This window comes from Ambystoma mexicanum, chromosome 3p (assembly GCF_040938575.1).
Source record: "Ambystoma mexicanum isolate Mex_15411 chromosome 3p, UKY_AmexF1_1, whole genome shotgun sequence".
Taxonomy (NCBI): domain Eukaryota; kingdom Metazoa; phylum Chordata; class Amphibia; order Caudata; family Ambystomatidae; genus Ambystoma; species Ambystoma mexicanum.
This window is the reverse complement of record NC_090925.1, coordinates 522,737,197-522,758,272: the sequence shown is the minus strand read 5'-3', so window position 1 is coordinate 522,758,272 and position 21,076 is coordinate 522,737,197. Positions and strand designations below refer to the sequence as shown.

The window sequence follows — 21,076 nt, the reverse complement described above, 5'->3', positions numbered from 1 at the left end:
ATAATACACAGGTTATCTGGTAGATGTCTTAGTAATCAGTTACTCCTCCTCAAGTCAGTCGCTGTTTGTGCTTAAAACCACCTCTCAGGTAGGAGTATTCCAGTTTATAGCCATCAAGAAATTAACTAGGGCCACCTGGACAGAGTGTTTGTTGGAACATAGTAGAAAAGACCAGCGCATATCATAGGCAATGATTGTTAACGTACTCATCACCTTTGAAAAATGTTTTGATCTTAATATAGATAATTGAGGACAATTACAGACCAGATGTTCAAGAGTTTCAATCGTAGTTGAATCATTACAAAATCTGCATGACAAAAGTGATCGAGATCTCAAATTGCGTCTCACTTGAACTTGGTGAGTGGGCCATAGATCAAAACGTGCCCTCATTATTCCTGATCTCAGTACAACTGATGGGAATTTTAATAGATAAGATTCAGGGCTTCTTACCGTTTTGGGCCAGAATCGGTATTTACATGGTTGATGGTATTTTTGGCATTTCCCTAAGGTCTTGATCCAGTCTAGTTGGTATAAAAGATTTTTTGCCTTTGTTGGGTTAGAGATTAACAAGGTTATTGGTATGCTTGCGACCGCAAGAGCTTCTAAACAGAAGTCAATCCATAGTTTCACAAAGGATTTATCCGATGTTAGCATAAAGCCAGAAATAATCGACAAAATAGTTACTTTTTGAGGTGCCACTATGCATTTACGCAACAACATACAACAACGCCATGTATAAATAGCATGCATTGAAATAAGGCCCAATTCATAACGCAGCCAAGGACCTGGAACACAGTTCGGCAAAGATAGCACCGCTCGCCAATATTTTCCCTCTAATTTATCAAAGACAAATTTTCTGAGATTTTTGCAGTTCAAAATGGATTCCGCTCCATATATAATTGAAGGGATTGCTTTTACAGTCCAGAAAACTATTGCCGGTTGAATGGAAAATTTCCCAAATTTGTGCAGTATTATTTTGGTCTGCGAAATGGTCGCAGTCAACTTTGCCTCCATGCGTTCGATCTGGCTGCATGAGTTGGTTAGGCCATCAAACTCAACGCCTAAGTAGGTGTAAGTTGGTACAATATCTAGTGGTGTATTATTTATTGACCACACCAACCTAGTCTTACTAAGTTTGTTAGCTTGATAGACTACAATCTGGGTTTTTTTAGTATTGACCACCAGTTGGTTCGTACATATATATTGGTCAAACACATCTATAAGGTTCTGTAGGCCCTTCGGCGTCTTAGAAATTAGGACAATGTCATCAGCGTAGTTCAAGTTAGTAATTTTAACCCCTTTTAAGACAGGGGCATCAGAACATATCTGTAAAAAGGAAATACTCAAATCATGTATGAAATAGTTGAAAATTGCTGCCGCTAATATGCAGCCTTGTTTTAAACCTCGTGCGGTCTGAATAGGAGCAGATAGCAACCCCTCCAAAGTAAGCCTTACGCGAATAGAAGTTGTACCATGAAATGCATGTATGATGTCAAAGAGGTCTGATGGACAATTGTCTCTTATTAATTTCGCCAGTAATAAAGGTCGAGAAACAGAGTCAAATGCAGCGTGCAGGTCAATAAACGCAAAATAGACTGACTGCTTATGGGACTGGCAAAGGGCTTTAATTGTGTTCAATGTGAGAAGATTGATACAGGTACCCATGCCCGCAACAAAGCCTGTTTGGTAAGGATCGCGTTTACCACAGGTTTCTGTCCACTGATTGAATTCTGACAATACTAGTTTTGCAAACAATTTACCTGGGGTATCTAGCAAGGCAATTGGCCGATAATTACGAGGATCTGAGCGGTCACCCTTCTTGTAAATAGGGACTATCACAGAACTTAGCCAAGAGGCTGGGAGTCTGCGATTAATCATCACTTGTATAAAGATTGCATGAAGGTTTGATGCCCAGAGTCTTGGATTGTCCTTCAAAATGACATTATGGAGGCCATCGGGACCGGCAGCTCGTGATGAGCTTACATTTTTGATCATTGTTTCTAGAAGGTCAGTGGAGCAATGGATGTCCCAAGGTTTAGAGGACTGGATCTGGTGATCATTCGTATCAAATTCTGGATCACTATAAAGATCAGAGAAATGGGATACCCAAACGGCCTCTGTTACAGGATTTGATTGGACATAGGCTTGGGCTACAATTGGTTTTTGATTGAGATATCGCCATATTTCTGCTGAGTTTTTAGACCGGATGGCAGATAGCATCGCTTCACCATCTTGTTGGAAGAGCTTGGCTCGATGTCCTCGAATCCAATTCAAATATTTGCATTTAGCTGTTTTTAGAATTGCATTAGTATTAGCATTATTTGACATAAGAATTGCTCTTTTTTCCTTGCGGTATTCAGTCTTGCGAGCTTTAATTGCATAGTCAAATATATGCTTATAAGTTTTTACTTTGGGGTTTGGGACAATTGTATGCCGAAATGGATCGAGAAAATCAATATACTCAATCAGTTTAGATGATTTATGGTACTGATGAACTGCCTGCGTAAACTTCATAAGATTTCCATGCGTCCATCTAAGCCGATTTTTAGTATTATTAACCATGAAATGTTGATCAAGCCATTGTCTAGAAGAATTCGTAGGCGTCCAAGCTAATTGGAGGGAGAGAAGATGATGATCACTTACAGTCCCCTTTATTATCTCAAACAGAAGAATGTGAGTAAGCATGGTTCGCTCAACATACATATAATCAATGGTACTTTGGCTAATGCCTCGCTGCCAGGTCGGATTCGATGGGATGTCACCTTCTACAGAGCCATTCATCATACACATATTACAATCAGACATAATGCGTGACCACGTGGTAATCGCCGTCGTCTTATTTCTATTAGCTAGTGATAAACAATCCATGTTTAAATCACCCATGATAAAGAAATCAGTAATGCCAGGAGTGACTGATATTAGATCAATGAAAGCTGTTAAGCCCTCAAAGAAAGCCACATCTGATAACCCAACCGGGTTACGATAGATGTTAACAAGGGCTATTAAATGTTTTTGATAGGTAATTTTCACCAACTGCATATAATTGCTGACATGCTTCCAGGCTTCGATTTTGAAACCCAATTTCTTATTAGCAGCCACCAAGAGCCCTGACGAGGGCCGACCACGTGCTCCCATCTTTGCAGGTAGTAAAATGACATCGAAATTGTCCCATGTTGGGGATTCCAAAAACCAAGTCTCTTGCAAAGCGATTATAGCATAGTCTGCCAGTGTTTTTAATGAGATGTGTAAGTGTGAGTGGCCACGGGTATTCCAGGAAGCTATTTTAATTACATGAGGCTGTAGTGTCACTAATGGTTAAGACCAAGTTGTCTGCATGTCGTCCCGGGAGCTCATATAAATTTGAGATTGAAGAACTGATGGAGCATCTACATGTTTAGTGATGCGCTCCGGGTCTTGTGTCAACAAGAACCCCATTTCAAATAAAGACATTTTAGCAAGCCATATAGTATTTAAAACTAATCCTGAAGGGATCCATAGTCTCACAATTGCTGTGGTGGTGTCTGAAATATATTCGACTTGGGCTATATCGTGTGAAGTTAGATCTTCTAGTTCAAATATATCGCCAAAAATGTTCAGAACACTTTGCCTATTTAGATTGAATTTAGGATAGGGACCATCACGACATTTCAGGATTAGTGTATGGCAAGCTGGCACAGTAGTAATAGGATGGCGAGATTGCTTATTGCTGAAATTTTTCATCTCGAGATTATTGAATGAGATGTTATTTTTTTCCGCAGTGTATTGTTGATGTTCTGGAAGCAAACATGAAACTTGTTTCGATATAAGCCGACCTCTATTATTTGGTCGATGTGGAGGGATTTTGGATTGAACTACCGGAGAGGTCCAAGAGACTGATTTGGTCCGGGAATCCACTGCTGGATTCAAAGGGTAGTCGCTCGCTAACGAGCAACGCTCATCCATATAGGCGTCCAATGCACGACGCATTTCACTCATGATAACTGTCCGTTGTAGTTCAGGTTCAAGACCGCTAGGAGTTGGTAACTGTTGGGCAGAGGGTGTAGCCCGAGTGTCAGTCCGGGTCCGGTCGTCAATGTTGTCAGTATGACCAAAATCAAGGGCCTCGACTAGGGCGTCCAATGGTTCATGAACCGCGGGTATTACAGAAAGAGCATGTTCATCAAGGTTAGTAAATGTAGGACAGGCTGGAAGAGGTTTTACTATTTTTGCAGTCTCAGGACGGACCATAGTGATTTTTTTGAAAAAGGCATGCATGGAGGCTTTTGACATTCGTGCAGCAGGCATGTTCTTAGTCTTTTTCTTTTTGGCATTGATTTTAACAATCTTCCTAAGTTTCGGAGAGACTACAGGGTGGCACTCATCTGGGATTGTGGAGTTCATAACAGGTAGAACATTTTCTAACATAGGGTCAGAAATTGGTGAGTCTTGTACACTCACCCAGGACTGGTTTAACATAGCTGCAGGAACAGCCAATTTTGGAGGACTTACTGTGATAATCTGTGCAATACTAGGCAGCGTCAGATAAGGCGTGGACTTGGAAGTTAAAGGGACTGGAGCAGCTGCCATCCGCATGTCAGAGGAAGCACCGCATTGCGTCCCTTCTGTTGAACATGGGAGGGGTGAAGGCGCCAATTTCACTTGCTGTGTCCATAACAACAGATCATCTAATTTAGATTCTTGGTTTGTTATTTTTGAGTTCAATACCTCAAAGAGTTTAAACAGAGACATTAGTGTAGTGTTGATAGCTGTCAGTGTGGTTTGTAGCAACGGAGATTGAGCCACTGCAGGGTCACCTTGAGGAAGGGTACATGGGCGACGCGGTCTAGGATGCACATATGATATCGCAGACAGAGAATGAACTGACGCTGATCGAGACACATTAGAGTTTTGGTGAGAATTCTGTGAGTTATGAATCGGTATTGGGGATTCACACTGACTCGCATAGAGAGATACCTCTTGATTCTCATTGAAGTCATTTAAATCTAAGCTGTAATCAGTAGACGTGGATGATTGGATAGTTCGGTCTATTATAACTGGTTGAGCTTGACAAGGTGAATTTAACATGGTATTGTCTGAGAGTTCGCATGGGGTCCTAAGATCAGCTACAGATTTAATAAAGGGTCGCTGGGGTGGAAGATCGTGGTTGTTGTTAGACTTGAGTGACTTATGGAGCCGTGAGAATTGAGTTGGTGGCTGGGCGCTTTGGTTAGGGGTTGACAGACACACAGGGTGGAACACGGTAGTACTGGAACCCTTCGGGGTCATGGGGCAAGGAGTCAAAACAATAGACTTATGTGAAGACATTTTTTTTTGTAAATTATGTTGGTGACCATTAAAACTATTACCAACATTTACTATTGATGGCATGTTGGTTTTTAATGAATAAAGCCGTCCGCGCATCGACATTTCAAGATGACTAGATGAAGTCCCAAAATAGAACGGCCAGGTAGCGCTAAGACAGAACAAAAGTGCTCAGAGCAGTTTATACACTGAGGTCCGAGGGAGAACTATAAAGGACACTTACTGATGGGAACTATATAAGGACACTTACTAATGGGTCAGGATATAGTTTAGCTCACCCCAACCGTCCACCGACAACGCGGCAAAGCGGGTAAGCGGTACTCAATCCGGTACTCGCCCGAGTGCGCGCGCGCTGTGCGCGTGCGCCGGATATTTGTTGAGGAAACTGTGTCACCACGCAGCCAATCGCCGCGGTGAGGGGAGGAGCCGAAGTGCTCGAACAGAGGTCCGGCGCCAAGAACGCCAAAGTAGACTCCCCAGGATAGCGTCCAGCGCCAGGGTCCAGAGCAAGTTCAACACGGGAGAAACAGGAGCACAGGAGCACGAGCAGCATACAACGCGGGTAAGCGGTACTCAATCCGGTATAGATCAATCAATCTAGATATAGTGGACTTAGAAACTGCATCTCCTTCTCTTCCTGCTGCCACCGAGACAAAGAACTGATTAGTCTTTCTCAGTGTTCTGGTTCTTTCCATGTAGAACATGACAGCTCTGCGTACATCTAGTGTATGCAGACTTTTTTCTCCCAAGCTGGAAGGGTTTTGAAAGAACGTTGGTAGTTCTATAGACTGGTTTACATGAAATTTCGAGATGAATTTTGGTGCAAACCTTGGGTGTGTGCGTCGAACCACCTTATCCTTGTGAACTGTTACGAAGGGGTCTAGTACAGAAAGAGCCTGTAGTTCACTTACTCTCCTAATGGGGGTGATAGCTATTAGGAAAGCAGTCTTAAGAGTGAGGTATTTAAGAGTTGCCTTGTGCATGGGTTCAAAAGGAGCGCCCATGAGTCTAGAAAGTACCACGTTTAAGTCCCATCCGGGAGCTGGGTTAGCTATCAGAGGGTGTATTCTCTTTACCCCCTCCATGAAGGCCTTGATAACTGGTATCTTCCACCACGACACTTTAAGTTGGGAAGTGGTGTATGCAGAAAGTGCTGCTAGATGGACTTTAATGGAATTAAACACTAGACCTGAATCCAGTAAATGGGTCAAGTACAGAATAATGTTAGTGGGAGAGCAGTCAACCGGGTTGATGTTCTTACCTCTACACCAGATGACAAATCTTTTTCACTTGCTAGAATAGCAGTGGCGAGTATTAGGTTTTCTGGCTTCCCTGAGGATGTCCATACATCTCTGTGGGAGTTGTAAAGGTCCAAATTCTATGATCTCAGGAGCCAGGCTGCTAAGTTCATGGTCTGAGGGCATGGATGCAGTGTCCTGCCCTTGTCTTGTGACAGCATGTTGTACGGGCAGGGAAGTTTCATTGGGGGGGATAGGGACATCTCCATCAAGTGAGCGAACCATGGCTGCCGGGCCCACATTGGGGCCACTAGTATCATGGTAACCTGCTCCTGGTGCATCTTGTGCACCACTTTGTTGAGGAGGGGAGTCGGGGGAAAGGCGTAAACAAATTTCCCTGACCATTGAATCGACAGACCGTTCCCCTTGGACTGGTTCTGGGGGTACCTGGAGGCGTAACTTTGGCATTGAGAGTTCTCCAGGGTTGCGAACAGGTCTATTTCCGGGAATCCCCATTGCGTGAAGACGTCTAAGACGATGTCTTCGTGCAATTGCCATTCGTACTCTTCGGGCAGGGGGAAGTCTCTGCTGAGTTTGTCTGCTAGCAGATTGAGTTCCCCTGGTACATGTTGTGATAGTAGGAACATGTTGTGTTTGAGAGCCCACTTCCATATATTCTGGGACAGCTTGGACAGTCCTGGAGAGTGAGTGCCCCCTTGCTTGTTGAGGTAGTACATGGCTGTGGTGCTGTCTGTGAGGACCATCACTGTCTTTCCTTGTAAGTGTTCCTGAAAGGCTTTCAGTGCATTGAACACCGCTAGTAGTTCCAGCAGGTTTATATGCTTGGATGCTAAGCTCGGAGTCCACACTCCGTGAGCAGTCTGATGGGATAGGTGAGCCCCCCATCCTGTAAGGGATGCGTCTGTGGTTAGAGTGGCTTCCACTGCGGGTGTGGCAAAAGTTTTCCCTAATAACAGGTTTTCTTTTGTCCACCACCGTAGCGAGAGAACCAAGGCCTGCGAGACCACCACTAGATCGTCCCATTGTCCGCTGGCCTGACACCACTGGCTCTAGAGCCACTCTTGTATTGGGCGCATGCGCAGGCGCGCGTGAGGTACCAAATAAATACATGACGCCATCATCCCTAGCAAGCGCATTGCTTTGCGTACCGTCACCTCTCGACCTGCCACATAATGGGGGATCTGAAACAGCATGTTTTGGACCCTCTCGTTGGAGGGGAAGACGAGGCCGTCCTTTGTTCGAATTAGAACCCCTAGGAATTGTTTGATTTGGCTGGGGTCTAAGCTGGACTTCTTTTCGTTGATGGAGAAGCCCAGTTGCGACAAAAGGTCTACTGTCTTTTGGGTATTGGAGATGCATGTTTCGTAAGAATCCCCTGTTATGAGCCAGTCGTCGAGGTAAGGGTATACCGGGATGGATAACCTGCGCAGGTGGGCCGCTGCCACTGCCAGTACTTTCGTGAATACCCTTGGTGCAGATGCTATCCCGAAGGGTATTTCTCTGAACTTGTAGTGTTTGTTCTCTATCTTGAACCTGAGGTATTTTCTGTGCGCTGGCAACATTAAAATATGAAAGTATGCATCTTTCATGTCCAGTGTTGTCATGTAATCCCCCTGTGATAACAGTGGGATTACTTCCTGCAAGGTCACCATACGAAACTTTTGGGGTTTGACAAACTTGTTTGCTGGGCGCAGATCTAATACAGGGCGCATGGTTAAGTCCTTTTTGGGTACAAGGAAGTACACTGAATAAATACCTTCTGCTACCTGAGATAGGGGGACAGCCTCTATCGCTTCTTTTTTCAGTAGCTCTTCTACTTCTTGAAGAAGAATAGTGAGGTGTTCCGGTGACATGCGTCGGTTCCGTGGGGGTCTGTACTTCGGGGAACCGTTGAATTCGATGCAGTATCCGTGGGCTATGGTGGATAATACCCAGCGGTCTGACGATATTCCCTCCCATGCTGAAAGGAACGATGTTACCCGGCCCCCGACCGGTGATGCATGGGAGGGGACCCGAATCTTCGGGTCATTTGTTGGTATTGGGCGTGGAACCTTTCGGGCTGGAGCCGCAACCTCTTCCTTTGCCACGCCGTTGGCCTCTTTGACTGAACTGGGTGTTGCTACCCTGGTTAGAGGGCCAGTTGGTAGCAGAGTAAAATTGCTGTTGGTTTTGCTGCTGGCGTTGGCCACGAAAGGAGCGTCTATTGCCATAGCTGCGTCTGTTAGGGGGCCTAGAAATTTGGTCAAGAGTCTTGATGGTATCAAACTCTTTCCTCGCATGTTCTAGGGCTTCATCAACTGCTTTCCCAAACAGATGTGTTTGTTCTATGGGCTTATTTATCAGGGAAGCCTGGGTTTCCGGCTTAAATCCCGAATTGCGCAGCCAGACATGGCGTTTGAGAAGTATTCCCTGAACCAGGGAATGGCCAGCCGTCTCTGCAGCATCTAAGGAGTTCTTTACGATGCCCTGGTTTACAAGAGTTCCCTCTGAGACTATAGCTAACAGGCGAGAACGCAGGGGGTCTGGTGCGTCCTCTGCTTTGCTGCGCAGCTTGCTCCACTGTGCATCTGCGAGGCTAGCTAGTAGGGCATTGTTATTCGCAATCCTAGTAGAGAAGGCGGCGGAGGTCGTGATTCTCTTCCCAAGTGCGTAGAGCTTCTTGCCCTCCTTGTCCGGTGGTGCCTCACTAGTGGATAGTGGTACCCCCGCCCTCTTTCTTGTATTAGTAACTACGAGGGAGTCCGGAATAGAATGTCCTCTGATGTACAAAGGGTCAGAGGACGAAGGGCTGAAGAGCTTTTCTATCCGAGGGTTGACTCCTCTGACTAAGGCCGGATTGGAAAGGGAAGGAGTTATTCTTCTCTTTATAGAAGCCAGGAGCGGAATAGACTGACTAACAGGGGCTTTTTCTTTAATAACTCTCTCTACAAAGTCTATGTCAGGAAGAGTCTCCCCTGTGTCTATTTCAAAATGTGCTGCTGCCTTCCGCAATAGTGCATTAAGTGAAGGTTGGTCATCTATGGGAGAGGTGTTTCCAATGGGTGAATCCTTGGGAGGAGAAGGGTGAAAGACATCCGGGTCTGAATGCACTGATGGGGATTGCCAAGGCTGTACTGATGGGATTGCCAGGGCTGCGAGGTAGCTATATCTTCTTCAAAAGCTCCTGCACTAATGTAAGGATCTTCTTCAAACCCCTCCTCCTCATGTTCTTCCTCTCCACCCAAACACTCCTCATCTTCCTGGAAGTATTGCTCCTCTTCAGTGAGGTCATATGCGTCTGTAGAAGGGGGAAACAGCCTAGGAATCTTGACCCTAGGGTCATCCTGGGGCCATTCTCTTGGTCTTTTGGGTGTGGGTGGGTTTTGGCTTCCCAAAAACCTTTCCATCTTCTCCATACAAGAGTGGAGTATTTCAAGGGTCTCATGGGGGACCCCTGAATAGTCTAGAGGGGGGAAATCAGTGTCTTCACCTTCAAAACGCTTGGAACGCTCCCACAACGTCGAAGAAATGTTTCCGTCGCCCACTGAAAAGTCCTCCGGTAGTTCAGAAGTGTCCTTAGATGAAGGGGGCAGTTCCTGGCTACTTTTGCGCTTTTTCGGCGTTTCCATAGCTTTTTGTGCGGTATTCGACGTTTGTTTCGTCGTCTGCTTACGCTTGTCTTCAGAAACAATTCTCGTCAGGCTCTCGACAACTAGTTCGTCAGTAGAGGGCTCTGGTGTCGACGTTGCCTGCGTTACGCGTTGTTCCTCGACGGCCGCTCTATGGAGCGTTACGTCAGATGATTTTGAGGTAGCGCCTGTGTTCGATGAAAGCCCAATCGCTGGTCGCGGCTGCGTTTGCGGGTGGGGCTTGAGACCCTTACGGTCTAAGGTAGACGCCGGAGTGCCCTGCGTCCCCTTCGGCGCTGATGGATCCTTCGTCTTCGACGAAGAAGAGCCGTGGGTTGTGTGCTTAGGCCTATGGGGTCTATGTGCGTCCTTGTCGCCGGGGTGTTCATCCCCATAAGCAGGGCGTGAGCCGAGCCCGTCGGGGCCGGGGACGGACGTCGAGGAGCGCGAGCGCTCCTTCTGGGGGTTAATGACTTCCGTAACGGACATCGAGTTATCACCCTCCTCGTCATTTTCTGTAACAGCGGCGGCGGGTGAGGAAACTGACTTCGGCATAGCGTAGTCCGCCCACCTCTAACTTTCCGTTCTTTAAGAGTTCTTGGTTTCAAGAGCTTACAGGCCGCACAGCTGTCCTCTTTATGATCGAGGGGCAAGCAACGATTACAGAGCTTGCGTTTGTCCTTCCAAGTGTATTTGCCCCTACAGCGTGGGCAAAACTTAAAAGGTGTCTTCTCCATAGCTGAGGCAATAAAAACTGGTGATAACAACCCCAAGGGAAAGATAGGGGAGAAAGAAAGACATTCTCGACGAGAAGATAAAAGTTCGAACACCCACTCTCCCTACTGTATGTTGGCCGGCGAGGCCTGGCCACGTGTTCGGCAGCGCCGAAGGATCTCCTCCGTCGAAAACTTGCTCGGCGGAGAAACAGCTTCACAGCTAACGTCGAGGGGAGGGATCTTTAACAATAAGTATAAATTAAGGACCGAGGTCCGTAGTAAGTGTTTTGCAATGTCTCTCTAGGAGCTCCGCGTAAGGCGACCATAAACTGGGCAGGAAAAAAACAATCTGAGGGACCTCGACGCGTGAGGGATTGTGGGTACAACGCACGTCACTATAGGGATAGTGTTACAGACACGCCTGCAGACGTCCCCTTTTCGACTACGAAAAACAAAATGCAATACTCCGCAGTGACCACTGGATGTCGGACCTATGCATGCACAGCATGTGATTCTAAGCAGATTAAAATAAAATCAAGCTTTTGTATCGCTCTTCATGCCAGAGAACCGCCTCGAAGTGAGGGACTAGGATTTGAATCTGTGATACTTCATGTTGTCTTGCTTTCAAGACAAATGTGTTGAACCCAAGCTATTCTCCCAGGCCTAGTTAATAGCACGCAGTCGTCAGTGTGATTATTTGGAAATTCACCATCATTTTTCACAAGGCACTTGGTTTTGCTTACCATTTTCCCTCCAGTGGCTCTCATGTGCTGATTTTCTGCCAACCAATGCTTATCCTGAGGGTCTGCAGCATACTGGAAACAGAAAATACCATAGAATTGTCTATCACAAGTCACAGCAAGTAGACGGCGAAGAAAATTGCAAATATATCTTCTCCAGACATTACCCCAGAACTCAATCACAATGAACTTCCACTTCAAAGGTTCAAAGCCATTGATCACCGTTAAACTTCTACTGTAAGCACATGCAGGTTCTGCAACATCACAAATAAGAGAACTCTCACTGCGGGACATTTATTCATATTAAACACGTGCTGTGAAAAACAAAATAACCACACTAAATAGTTGTTGGTGGAGAATCCAGATTACACCACTACCTCCTTTGTAAACATTTATCATGGGTAGCCCATGCCAGAAAACAATGTATTACACATATGATAAATCCATCACATACCCTTTCACAAAATGGCAACACATAATCCAGAGCAGCCAATCAATGGTAAGCCTGCACAAACCTATCCAAGATACACCGCGACAACAAATAGCTGCTGAAAAGACTGAAAAGACAATTCATGGTTATTCATCACTGATAACTCTGCACAGGTAAAGCAAAAGGTCAGTCTAATTTAAGTCTGCCAAGAAGGCCTTTCCGAGGGAGGAAAATAACGGCAAACATTATGCCTGAACCTGCATTCTGAGATACTTAAGACAGCGCTGGAACCTAAAGTCTTGAGCTGAGAATCACTAATCCTTTCACATTTTGTTATGTTGGCCCATCCTTTATTAGTTCCCTTCATAAAACTTTAGTTCCCAAAGTTTTAGTCTTGATCTTGTTTCTGATCACCCCATTCCAGCCATCACCTTTTTGTTTTGCTTAAGTCACCCAGAGTGGGAAGGGTATGCCCATACATGGGTCCCGAGTCTGCCGAGCCCACAGACCCAAGCTACTCCTCCCTGATGACGCCCAACAAGGCCAAAACATGTCTCGGCATACTCGTGGTGTGGTGCAGAAGGGATGTCTTAGCAGTTCGGGTTTGACTGCCTCTTTCACGGTGGGATCAAGACTGATTTGCATATGGTCTTTCCCTTTCTTCAATGGCTTGGCAGGCTGAAAAACGATGGTCTGGAGGGTTGCCTAGTGCTGTGCCTGTGGTTATGATCAATTCAAAACATTCCAGACATCACCTTTTTGTTTTGCTTACGTCACCTATAACAGATAAACTGTGCCCAAAAACAGTGTCTTGAACAACCCATCCTTAACCTAACCCCTGCTACAAATGCATAACTCAAAGGAGCCCATCACAGATATTCAGGAACCTGCTGCAAAGACACCCCAATTGAGCAACCCATGCCCAAAGCGCTAAACATAGTAGCATGTCACGATTACATGTGTAAGAAAGGCATGGTGCTCAGAGGTAAACACAGACAAAGGATACAGGTTTCGAAAACCTTTATTGTAAAAATGGGATTTTAAGAATGCCTAATTTGCCCTATTTCTAAACGGGAGTAGTCTCGACCATTAAAATAAAGAAGACTAGTCCAATGTCTGTCAAAAGTAAAGAATCGGTCTGTGTCAAACCCATGCTTGCCCTCACATTATAACTTAACAATGTGTAGGGTATTGGATAAAATATAGAAGTGTCTCAAAAGAATATCCGGATGGTCATGGAGTTTCCTTTCAACCCCCTCCCCCAATCTTAAATCACTCAGGATCTCAATTCGTTCCAAACAGTTCACAAAAAGGCAGTTCAATAGTTTTCTTATTCGGTACAGTTCATGTACTTCTCTCAGGCTTCCCTTGCCTGATTCAATGCTCTCTAATATAACAAAGTTCTATTTTAACAATGCTCCCTTTCAGGCTTCCTTTGCCCGATTCAATGCTTCCTAGCATAACCTTAATAATGTTCCTAGGTGGATCTTTCTGGCTTTCCTCACCAGAGCTTACACCTTCTTTTACTCGTTACTGTCAACTCTTTAGTATTTTACATTACAACATTTCATCATCTTGGAGACACGGCTTCCTCGCCATGCTTTCTCCTGCTTCAATCGACAGCCTAGTAGCGTCTCGGCATCCCGTTCTGTCAAGCCTGGTTCTCAATAGCCTCTGCTGAGCTGTCGCCTGATCTCCTTTTCAAACCTCGCCTTTGCCTTCCTGGCTTTCCGTGCTCCCTTTGTGAATCTGGGTTCCAACTTTTATACTTAGTTCTGTTCTCAATTGGATTCAGGTGTTTGTGATAGTAGCTAAGTGCCTGATTTCAGCTGTCCTCGTTAGAGGGACATTCATAGAAAGAGAAAAGTCCTTTTGAGTATAGGTGTTCCGTCGTACTGTTATCACGATGGGAGAAGCATTGAGGGTTCTGGGGAAACCAGAAACCATGGGTCTGGCTGACAGTAAGCTGAGGGGATGTCAGGTAGAGGGTTATTTGATATTTGAAAGGGGGGGAATTAGTATTAGGACTGTCATAGGGAAGATGGGAGTTGTAGTATCCTCAAAGGATATTAGAGGTGTCATATGTAATTGCTAGAACAGTGGGGATAATAGTTTTGTGGTGTGGTCTTATGTTTTTTTAAAGAATTTAGCGTAACAGGAAAATGGCATTTCTCTTTTATTCGTTGTCTTGCTCTTTTTCGGTAATAATGATAATGAATGAGAGGATTGGGCATCACAACAACTCTTAATGTCAGAGGAACAGGAGGATGGATTGTTAGAAAATACTTTTAGACTTTAATTTAAATGTCTCCCTTTGTTTGGAACTTTCCTTTCAGTATAGGGTTTTAATGTTTTTTCAGATTTCCAAGATTGGGCTTTGGAATATCCCATAGAGACTTCAGATATATTATTTGCTTCTTCTACTTTTGGAAAATACCATGTCTCATCTGAGGTCTTCCCTCTAACACTCCCCAAGAATCCTTCATCCAGGTGATCCTCCCTTGCTTGTTCCCCTTACCCCCCAGGATTGATATCCAAGAGTGATGGCCCTTCCCTTACCACTGGATCAAGGATCCCCAGGTATTAAATGAGAAAACCTTCAGGTTTCTCACACATGTCATGCACAAACTAATACAGCAAAAAATAAAACCTACTAAGAGTACATAGTTCTCAGTGACAATTACCTTCAGACTATCTACTATAGGCCCAAACCAGCGTTAACTAAATCATCAGAGCAGACACACAGTTTAGATTAGATTTACAGCAAGCAGCCCCTGTTGTAGCACAATCCAAAGACATCCACCATCAACAAATAGCTGCTACAAATGAACTATCTCCAAAGAATCACTATACAGCACAACTCCAAAAACACACTAAGTACCACATAATTACCTTGAACAGCTCAGGGTGCTTAATGTAGATTCGTCCTCTAGTCCCTCCCATTCCAAGAGCTCTAGAAAAGAAGCAGACAATAGAAGGCCTTTCAATTAACAAATGGACGCACAGTACTACAAAGGAAAAGGAAACATGTGCAGGGTTCAAAATTGCTGAGAGCTTCTTAGCTCATGATTGTAGCCTAGAAGAGCCGAGTTAGCTTGATGTCAACAGCTACCAAAAGCTAAGTTTCACTCCCCAGGCCAACTGGCGCAATGCAAACCCACCTTTGTCACATAAACTCTGAGCATTTGCAGATGTATACAAGGGTGCACTAGGACACATGTAGAAGCCATTTAAAATATGTCACATTTAAGGAACAAAAGGTTATAGGGTGCATTTCATCTGGAAGTTACATTTATATATGTATATGGTATTGGGATGCCAATAAGGTGCCCAGTGCCCGAAGTGACTCTCAGGCAGCCCATTTTTGTCCTAGAATGATTTTATTACCCAAGCATTGGCAAAGCCAACAGTTGTGGCTTGTGTATAAGGCATTTCTCTAGACTCTGCTATTAGATGTCCATTTACTCTCACCTTTTTACACCTGCTACCATCGCTAGCCAGTTAATACCACTGCGGCAGTGCCTGGCAAGTGCCTTTCACAGGTCTACACAAAAGCCAAAACTGTTGGCACTGCCAATACTCATTTGCCAATGCGTCCCATCCAGATCTCATTGGGGATGTAATTCTCAAGCAACTGCCTCTTTTGGAACCTTCATGTCCCAGAAAGGAGGGGCTCCTGCAAAGGTGCCCACTTGTCTGCCTTCGCAAGAAACATTGCCCAGACAGTTGTGGTTTGATGAAGTGTTCCTTAATACAATGGCTGCATGAGAGGTATATATAGTGTCTTGGAAAAAAGCTTTTTACTTTCTGGAGACTCCAAAATGAAGTCTCTAGTTCTATAGTAATCCAGAAGCAGGCAACTGTCGTTTGCTTCCCTTCTGTGGTTGGGTGGACAACGCTCTACCAGCTATTTGACTGTGAGATGCCAACACAATTTCTAAAGCTTCTCTTCTTCACTGGGGTCGCTGGGCTATCTTTCTGGTTGCAGAGTCACTTGTTGCTGATCTTGCCAATCCAGGAAATAACTGCAACTTCTCAGGGGTTACCAAAGGAGGATTCTGGGGAACCTGAGGGTATTCCCACTCCTATTCCCCATGGATAGTCTGCGCAGGTGGCCAGGGAAAGGACATCACTCTTGGATACTGACCCTAGGAGTGGGCAAGCGAGGGAGAATCACCTGGGTGTAGGGCTTTTGGGGACTGGGAGTGGGGTACCCTTGGAGAGACACTGTATTCCCCCCCTTTCCTACCAACAAACAACCTGACCCTAACCCGACCTTTGTGGGCTATTCTAAGCCCGTTTCCCTCACTTTCCCTTATATCACATATGATAGTCTCCTCTTCCTCCTCACAGTACTAAGAGGAATAAACACCACACATTTTCACCATTTATGTACTGAAAGGAGGAAGGTCAGGCACGTTTCTTAACTATGGTCAGGCATATCTAATTGACCAGGCACACGTGCAGCCTGTTGGAAGGCTGCAGGTACATACATTGAGGGACTGGGAACACCCAACAGGGAACCTGGAGAAGCTGCAGAGAATCAGGGAGGCCAGCATGGCAGAGACCAGCAGGGTACCCGCTCTTTGAGGGAGCGGCTGTGGTGGGAGTTGACGTGAAACCAGGACGCCGGCAGCAGTCTAGAAGTACAGAGGACGCTATCTGCATCCACTGCAAACCAGAAGGAGAAGCAGAGCAAGAAGAATCTGGCAGGTGAGCCGGGCTTGCAATGGCAGCGTTTCCCGGCTCCAGAAGCGGAGCGGAAACAGCAAAAGCTGCCAGGAAAAGGAGCAGAACGCTGGCGAGTGTCAGGAGGGCACGCAAACCCCATGGAGCTCCAAAACAGACTGTAGGCAAGTGCCAGTCCATGTATTTTGAATACTGAGCTGAAAGCAAACCTACATTTAACAACAAAAGTGCCTTTAATACCGAACAGAAAGCAAATTCATATTCAATTACAAAAGTGCATTTTTAATACAGAACTAAAAGTAAATATACATTTTACAATCCAAGTGCCTTTTGAATACTGAATGGAAAGCAAACTTATATTTGACTTACAAGAGTTAATTTCAAACTTATATTTGAACTTCAAGTACCAGACTGTAATTCGAATACACAAGAGTGTTCTTCTTTCCAGAATGAAACTTAAACCTTAAGCAAAACAAATGATTATTGAATTGAGAACAATTCATCTTCAAAGCATATTAAAACCATTATGCAATTTCCATGTGAAGCCCAATAGGAATATTGAAGTACAACCCCAGAGGCTGACAAAGGGACAGCCAAAAAGAGTGGGACATTGTATATGAGGCCAGGTGGACCACCTAAAGACATTTAGCAGAAATACCTTGGTGCACAAATACCTTGTTGCACAGGGGTACGTGCCAAGGAAAACTGTGGGGCAGAGGAACATACACCAAGGAAACCCTTGGTACAGAGGAGCATGTGCCAAGGAACTGGCAAGGGGTTGAAGAGTCTCAGGATCTTGGTTGCGTGACCTGTAGAGGATGGACCATGTTGTATGACAGCTGCGCCTAGACCAGTGAACCCGGAATACTGAAGACCCAGCATATTGGGGAAAACTAACTGATAAAACGAACTACATGCAACAAGTACACAAGGTGAAGTTGAAGTCTTCGGGAAGGGGAGCCCCGAGACTGAAAAACCTGGCTATGCTGTCTTGAGAGCAAGGCCTCAAAACCCTCCCCTTTTTTTCTGGAATTGTGTTGCATGAGACTTGGGGAAAGGGTACCCAGAGGATTATCTCGAAATATGTTGCTTGGAGCTCGAAAGAGGTGATCTTGAGACTTTTGTGCGACTATATTATACTTGGGGAAAGAAAGACAAGAACTAGAAAAAGTACTGAACTTTGCATTGAATTTTGCTTCTTTGGTTATTAACATCCCTACATATTGTTAGTCTAAATGGTGAGGGTAATTATAGGTTGTAGACACAGACAGACTTACAAGTGGAACAATTTGACTCAGACCTTCCCTTAGTTTTATCCCGACAGTGAAATCCCACCTTAGCATAGGGCAAGATAGACTTTCAACCATCCTTACATTTGATTTAATAAAGTGCTTTAGTTTGAAACATAAGTCTCTTGTCTGTGTCTTGCTTCATGATGCCTTCACAGAAACCACTCTTTAATCTCAGAGACCGTGCTGCTCTGGGCTGCTTTTATCAGAATTCTCCCCCCCCCACCCCTGCAATTTTCAAACACTCACCCAATTATTTGTTTAGCTCTATGGAGTTTAAGGTCTTTAGTTGTTGACCATGTCCATCCAGAAGGGAAGCACAAGCACTCCAGCTAAGCCATCAAAGATCCTAACTGCAATCCAATCTTCAGATCAGTGTGCTGGTAAGTGATCTTCAGATTAAGGATCTTCATTGAGTCCCATCATTATCGTCAAGGGTTTTTTTTTTTGGCTTTCTCCATTCGGTGAGGCCCCAATGTGCAGACCTTGAACTAACATCCAATTGCATGCATGAGGCCACTGACCTCTAATGGGCTTTTAAGTAATATTGGGGTTGGGGTAGGGGGTGTTTGTTATTGGACATGTAGGGGTCTGGAGTCTCACTAAAAGTCCAGATGGTCTTTTGTGGATTACTCCAACAATTTTATGGCCATGTGTGGTCATGGTTTCTTTGGCTCTATAATTTCGAAACGTTACGCTTACTTGTAATATCTATAGTTATTACTTTGTACAATTTAAGAATAAAGAATATAGATTTACAAATAAATTGTGTGGATCTTCCTTTACTGTGGGTTTATAAGAGGTGTTTTACTTTGAAAGCATCTTTCACCTCCTGAAAAGTTACAGTTCGTTCTCAGCCATACCACCTCTTCGAGAATCAAGTTTACTCTGAGGAAACATTCTGTGAACCACAATAGATTGATATATTTTGGCCTTAGATATAGGGCCTAATACAGCCCAATTTTCTAAAAAGTACACTGGGCCATTTGAAACTTTTGTGGACAACGTAGACTGTACAGCCGAGACAGATCACTAGTCTAAACCGGCAAACTCATTGGAAGGACTCAAACAAAGCTCAAGGATCAATTAACGCAAATCGTGTTAGACAACCATGATCACACAGATCTCGATAAAAAGGTTTGAGAAAACTAGAGCAACTGTGGCAGTTGATAGAAACCAGCAGAGGCAGAACACAAAGGCTACAGCAAGGAGCAGGAGGAGCAGGACTCTGGAAGCAGAGTGGCCCAGAAGGGCTGAGATGCCCAGGGGAGTTCAGCGGCCCAGGGCTGCTGAAAGACAAAAGACCTAAAATGTCTGAAAGACTGGATAAGCCAAGAAGAACTGAAGAAAGGTCAAGGAGAAATGAGAGGTGGAGTTACCCAAGGGGGCAACTCAGAGGGTAAGAATGTCTGGCGTTGGCCGAGAGAGTGAGCAAAGCCATATATCCCTAAGCATATAGCAGAGCAAGCAAGGCACTATATCATAAGCTGCATAGTGGAAAAGCCATGTATCATGAAGTAACCTGGGAACTTCAAATATATCCCTGAGACTGTATTTAGAACTGAGAACCAAAGGGAGACCAGTATCCCTATTAGATAGGAAACCCTGACACGCTATAAATTATCCTTTCCCTACACCGTCTGCTTAGATGTTTCTTAGACACCACCACCAGTTTACCTTATAGCGAATACCCCATACCCTTAATATGCTATGCTGGTCCATGACAGGAAACGTATTGGTCTGCAATATTATCATCCCTAGCCATTCCAGCGCAACATACACCATTCTAGCATATCTTAAAGGTCAAAATCAGTTGGTAATTCATTGTGGCACTTCTGTCCCCCGTTTTAAAAATCAGAATTACCACCGATTGCTTCCAGGAAGGGGCGTAGGTCCCTATGACTTGATTAATGGTCATTAAAAAAGGATAAACATATAAGTAACTGTCTTCTTTTGTATTAAAATGCATATTTGTATCAGATGGAATGAGTTGAGAACAGTATCTAAGGTCCATCAATTACACAGGCCTGTATGATGTCTCTTTGTAGATGTGTAATGATCAAAATTGTTCCATTGCAGAGTCCCTGTGACGGCATAAGATTGCTTAGTAGCATAATTGCAGCACCTACTTTCAGTTTTAGCTTGTGAGGAGGTGTTCGTCCTACAGCGTTTCTCACTTTAGAGACTGAACCATTGAGCCGGTAATGAACCGCTGTGCGCTGTGTGAAGAGAAGTGGGGTTGGAAAGAAGTAATTTGAAATTATTCTGAATGTTTGCTATAGTGGAAGGTGAAGTTGACCTTGAAGAACCGTGCTCATTCTGTTTGTCAAAATGATAGCTGTTAAATTGGAAGGGCACACAGAGGTGCACTTTGCCATTTGGACAGCAGAGGGCAACCTAACACTGATAAATTTCATCAGCCGTGTACGGAAATATATGATATGATATGGCATTTGTAATGCGCCTATAACGAAGTGTTTCAAGGTGCAACGAGGCAAGGAAGGGGGAACAGAGGGAGGACAGAATCAACGATCTTACTAGGCCAAGTGACATTGAGATCGCGCAAGTGTAGAGGTGAGGGGAGGGGAAAAGTGCCAGAGGAAAGGGGAGGGGGCAGTGCTGTACACGGGATCAAAACAATAACAAGTGCAGCCAGCAGATGGCAGGTGCAAGGGTAAGTGCAGACAGTAGGTTTCCAAAAGTGCAGGTACATACCCAAGCATTTTTATATATATATAGAGAGATTTTGACAACCCCAGAAAGAATATCTGAACCTCACTTCTGCCAAATAATAACTTAAAAGCCCTTGTGGCAAGTAAACTGTGTTGGAATTCTTGAAATATTCAAGTTAAGCAGACTCAAATAGACACTATTAATACTAATTGCATGTGCGTAAAAATGTCCTAAAGAGCTGCAAAATACCTTGCAGTGTATGATAATACAGGCCAGTATCAAGGACCCTATGGACACTTTTGTGGTTTGCTTGCTGCAAGCAGGGCTCGTCTTGAATAGGGAGAATCAAACACACAGGCAAATGTAGGTGC

At 44.6% G+C, this 21,076-nt stretch overlaps 1 protein-coding gene across 1 annotated transcript in view; it reads right to left on the bottom strand.

The window, feature by feature from the left end:
• Window positions 1-21,076, bottom strand: part of DNTTIP1 (deoxynucleotidyltransferase terminal interacting protein 1) — a 184,132-nt gene that overhangs the window by 64,787 nt on the left and 98,269 nt on the right. Inside the window, exons 10-11 of the mRNA XM_069651219.1 lie at window positions 14,947-15,007; window positions 11,628-11,699 (exon numbers count right to left, since the gene is read on the bottom strand). Coding sequence (XP_069507320.1) covers window positions 11,628-11,699; window positions 14,947-15,007 — 133 coding nt within the window. The remainder of the gene's footprint in view (window positions 1-11,627; window positions 11,700-14,946; window positions 15,008-21,076) is intronic.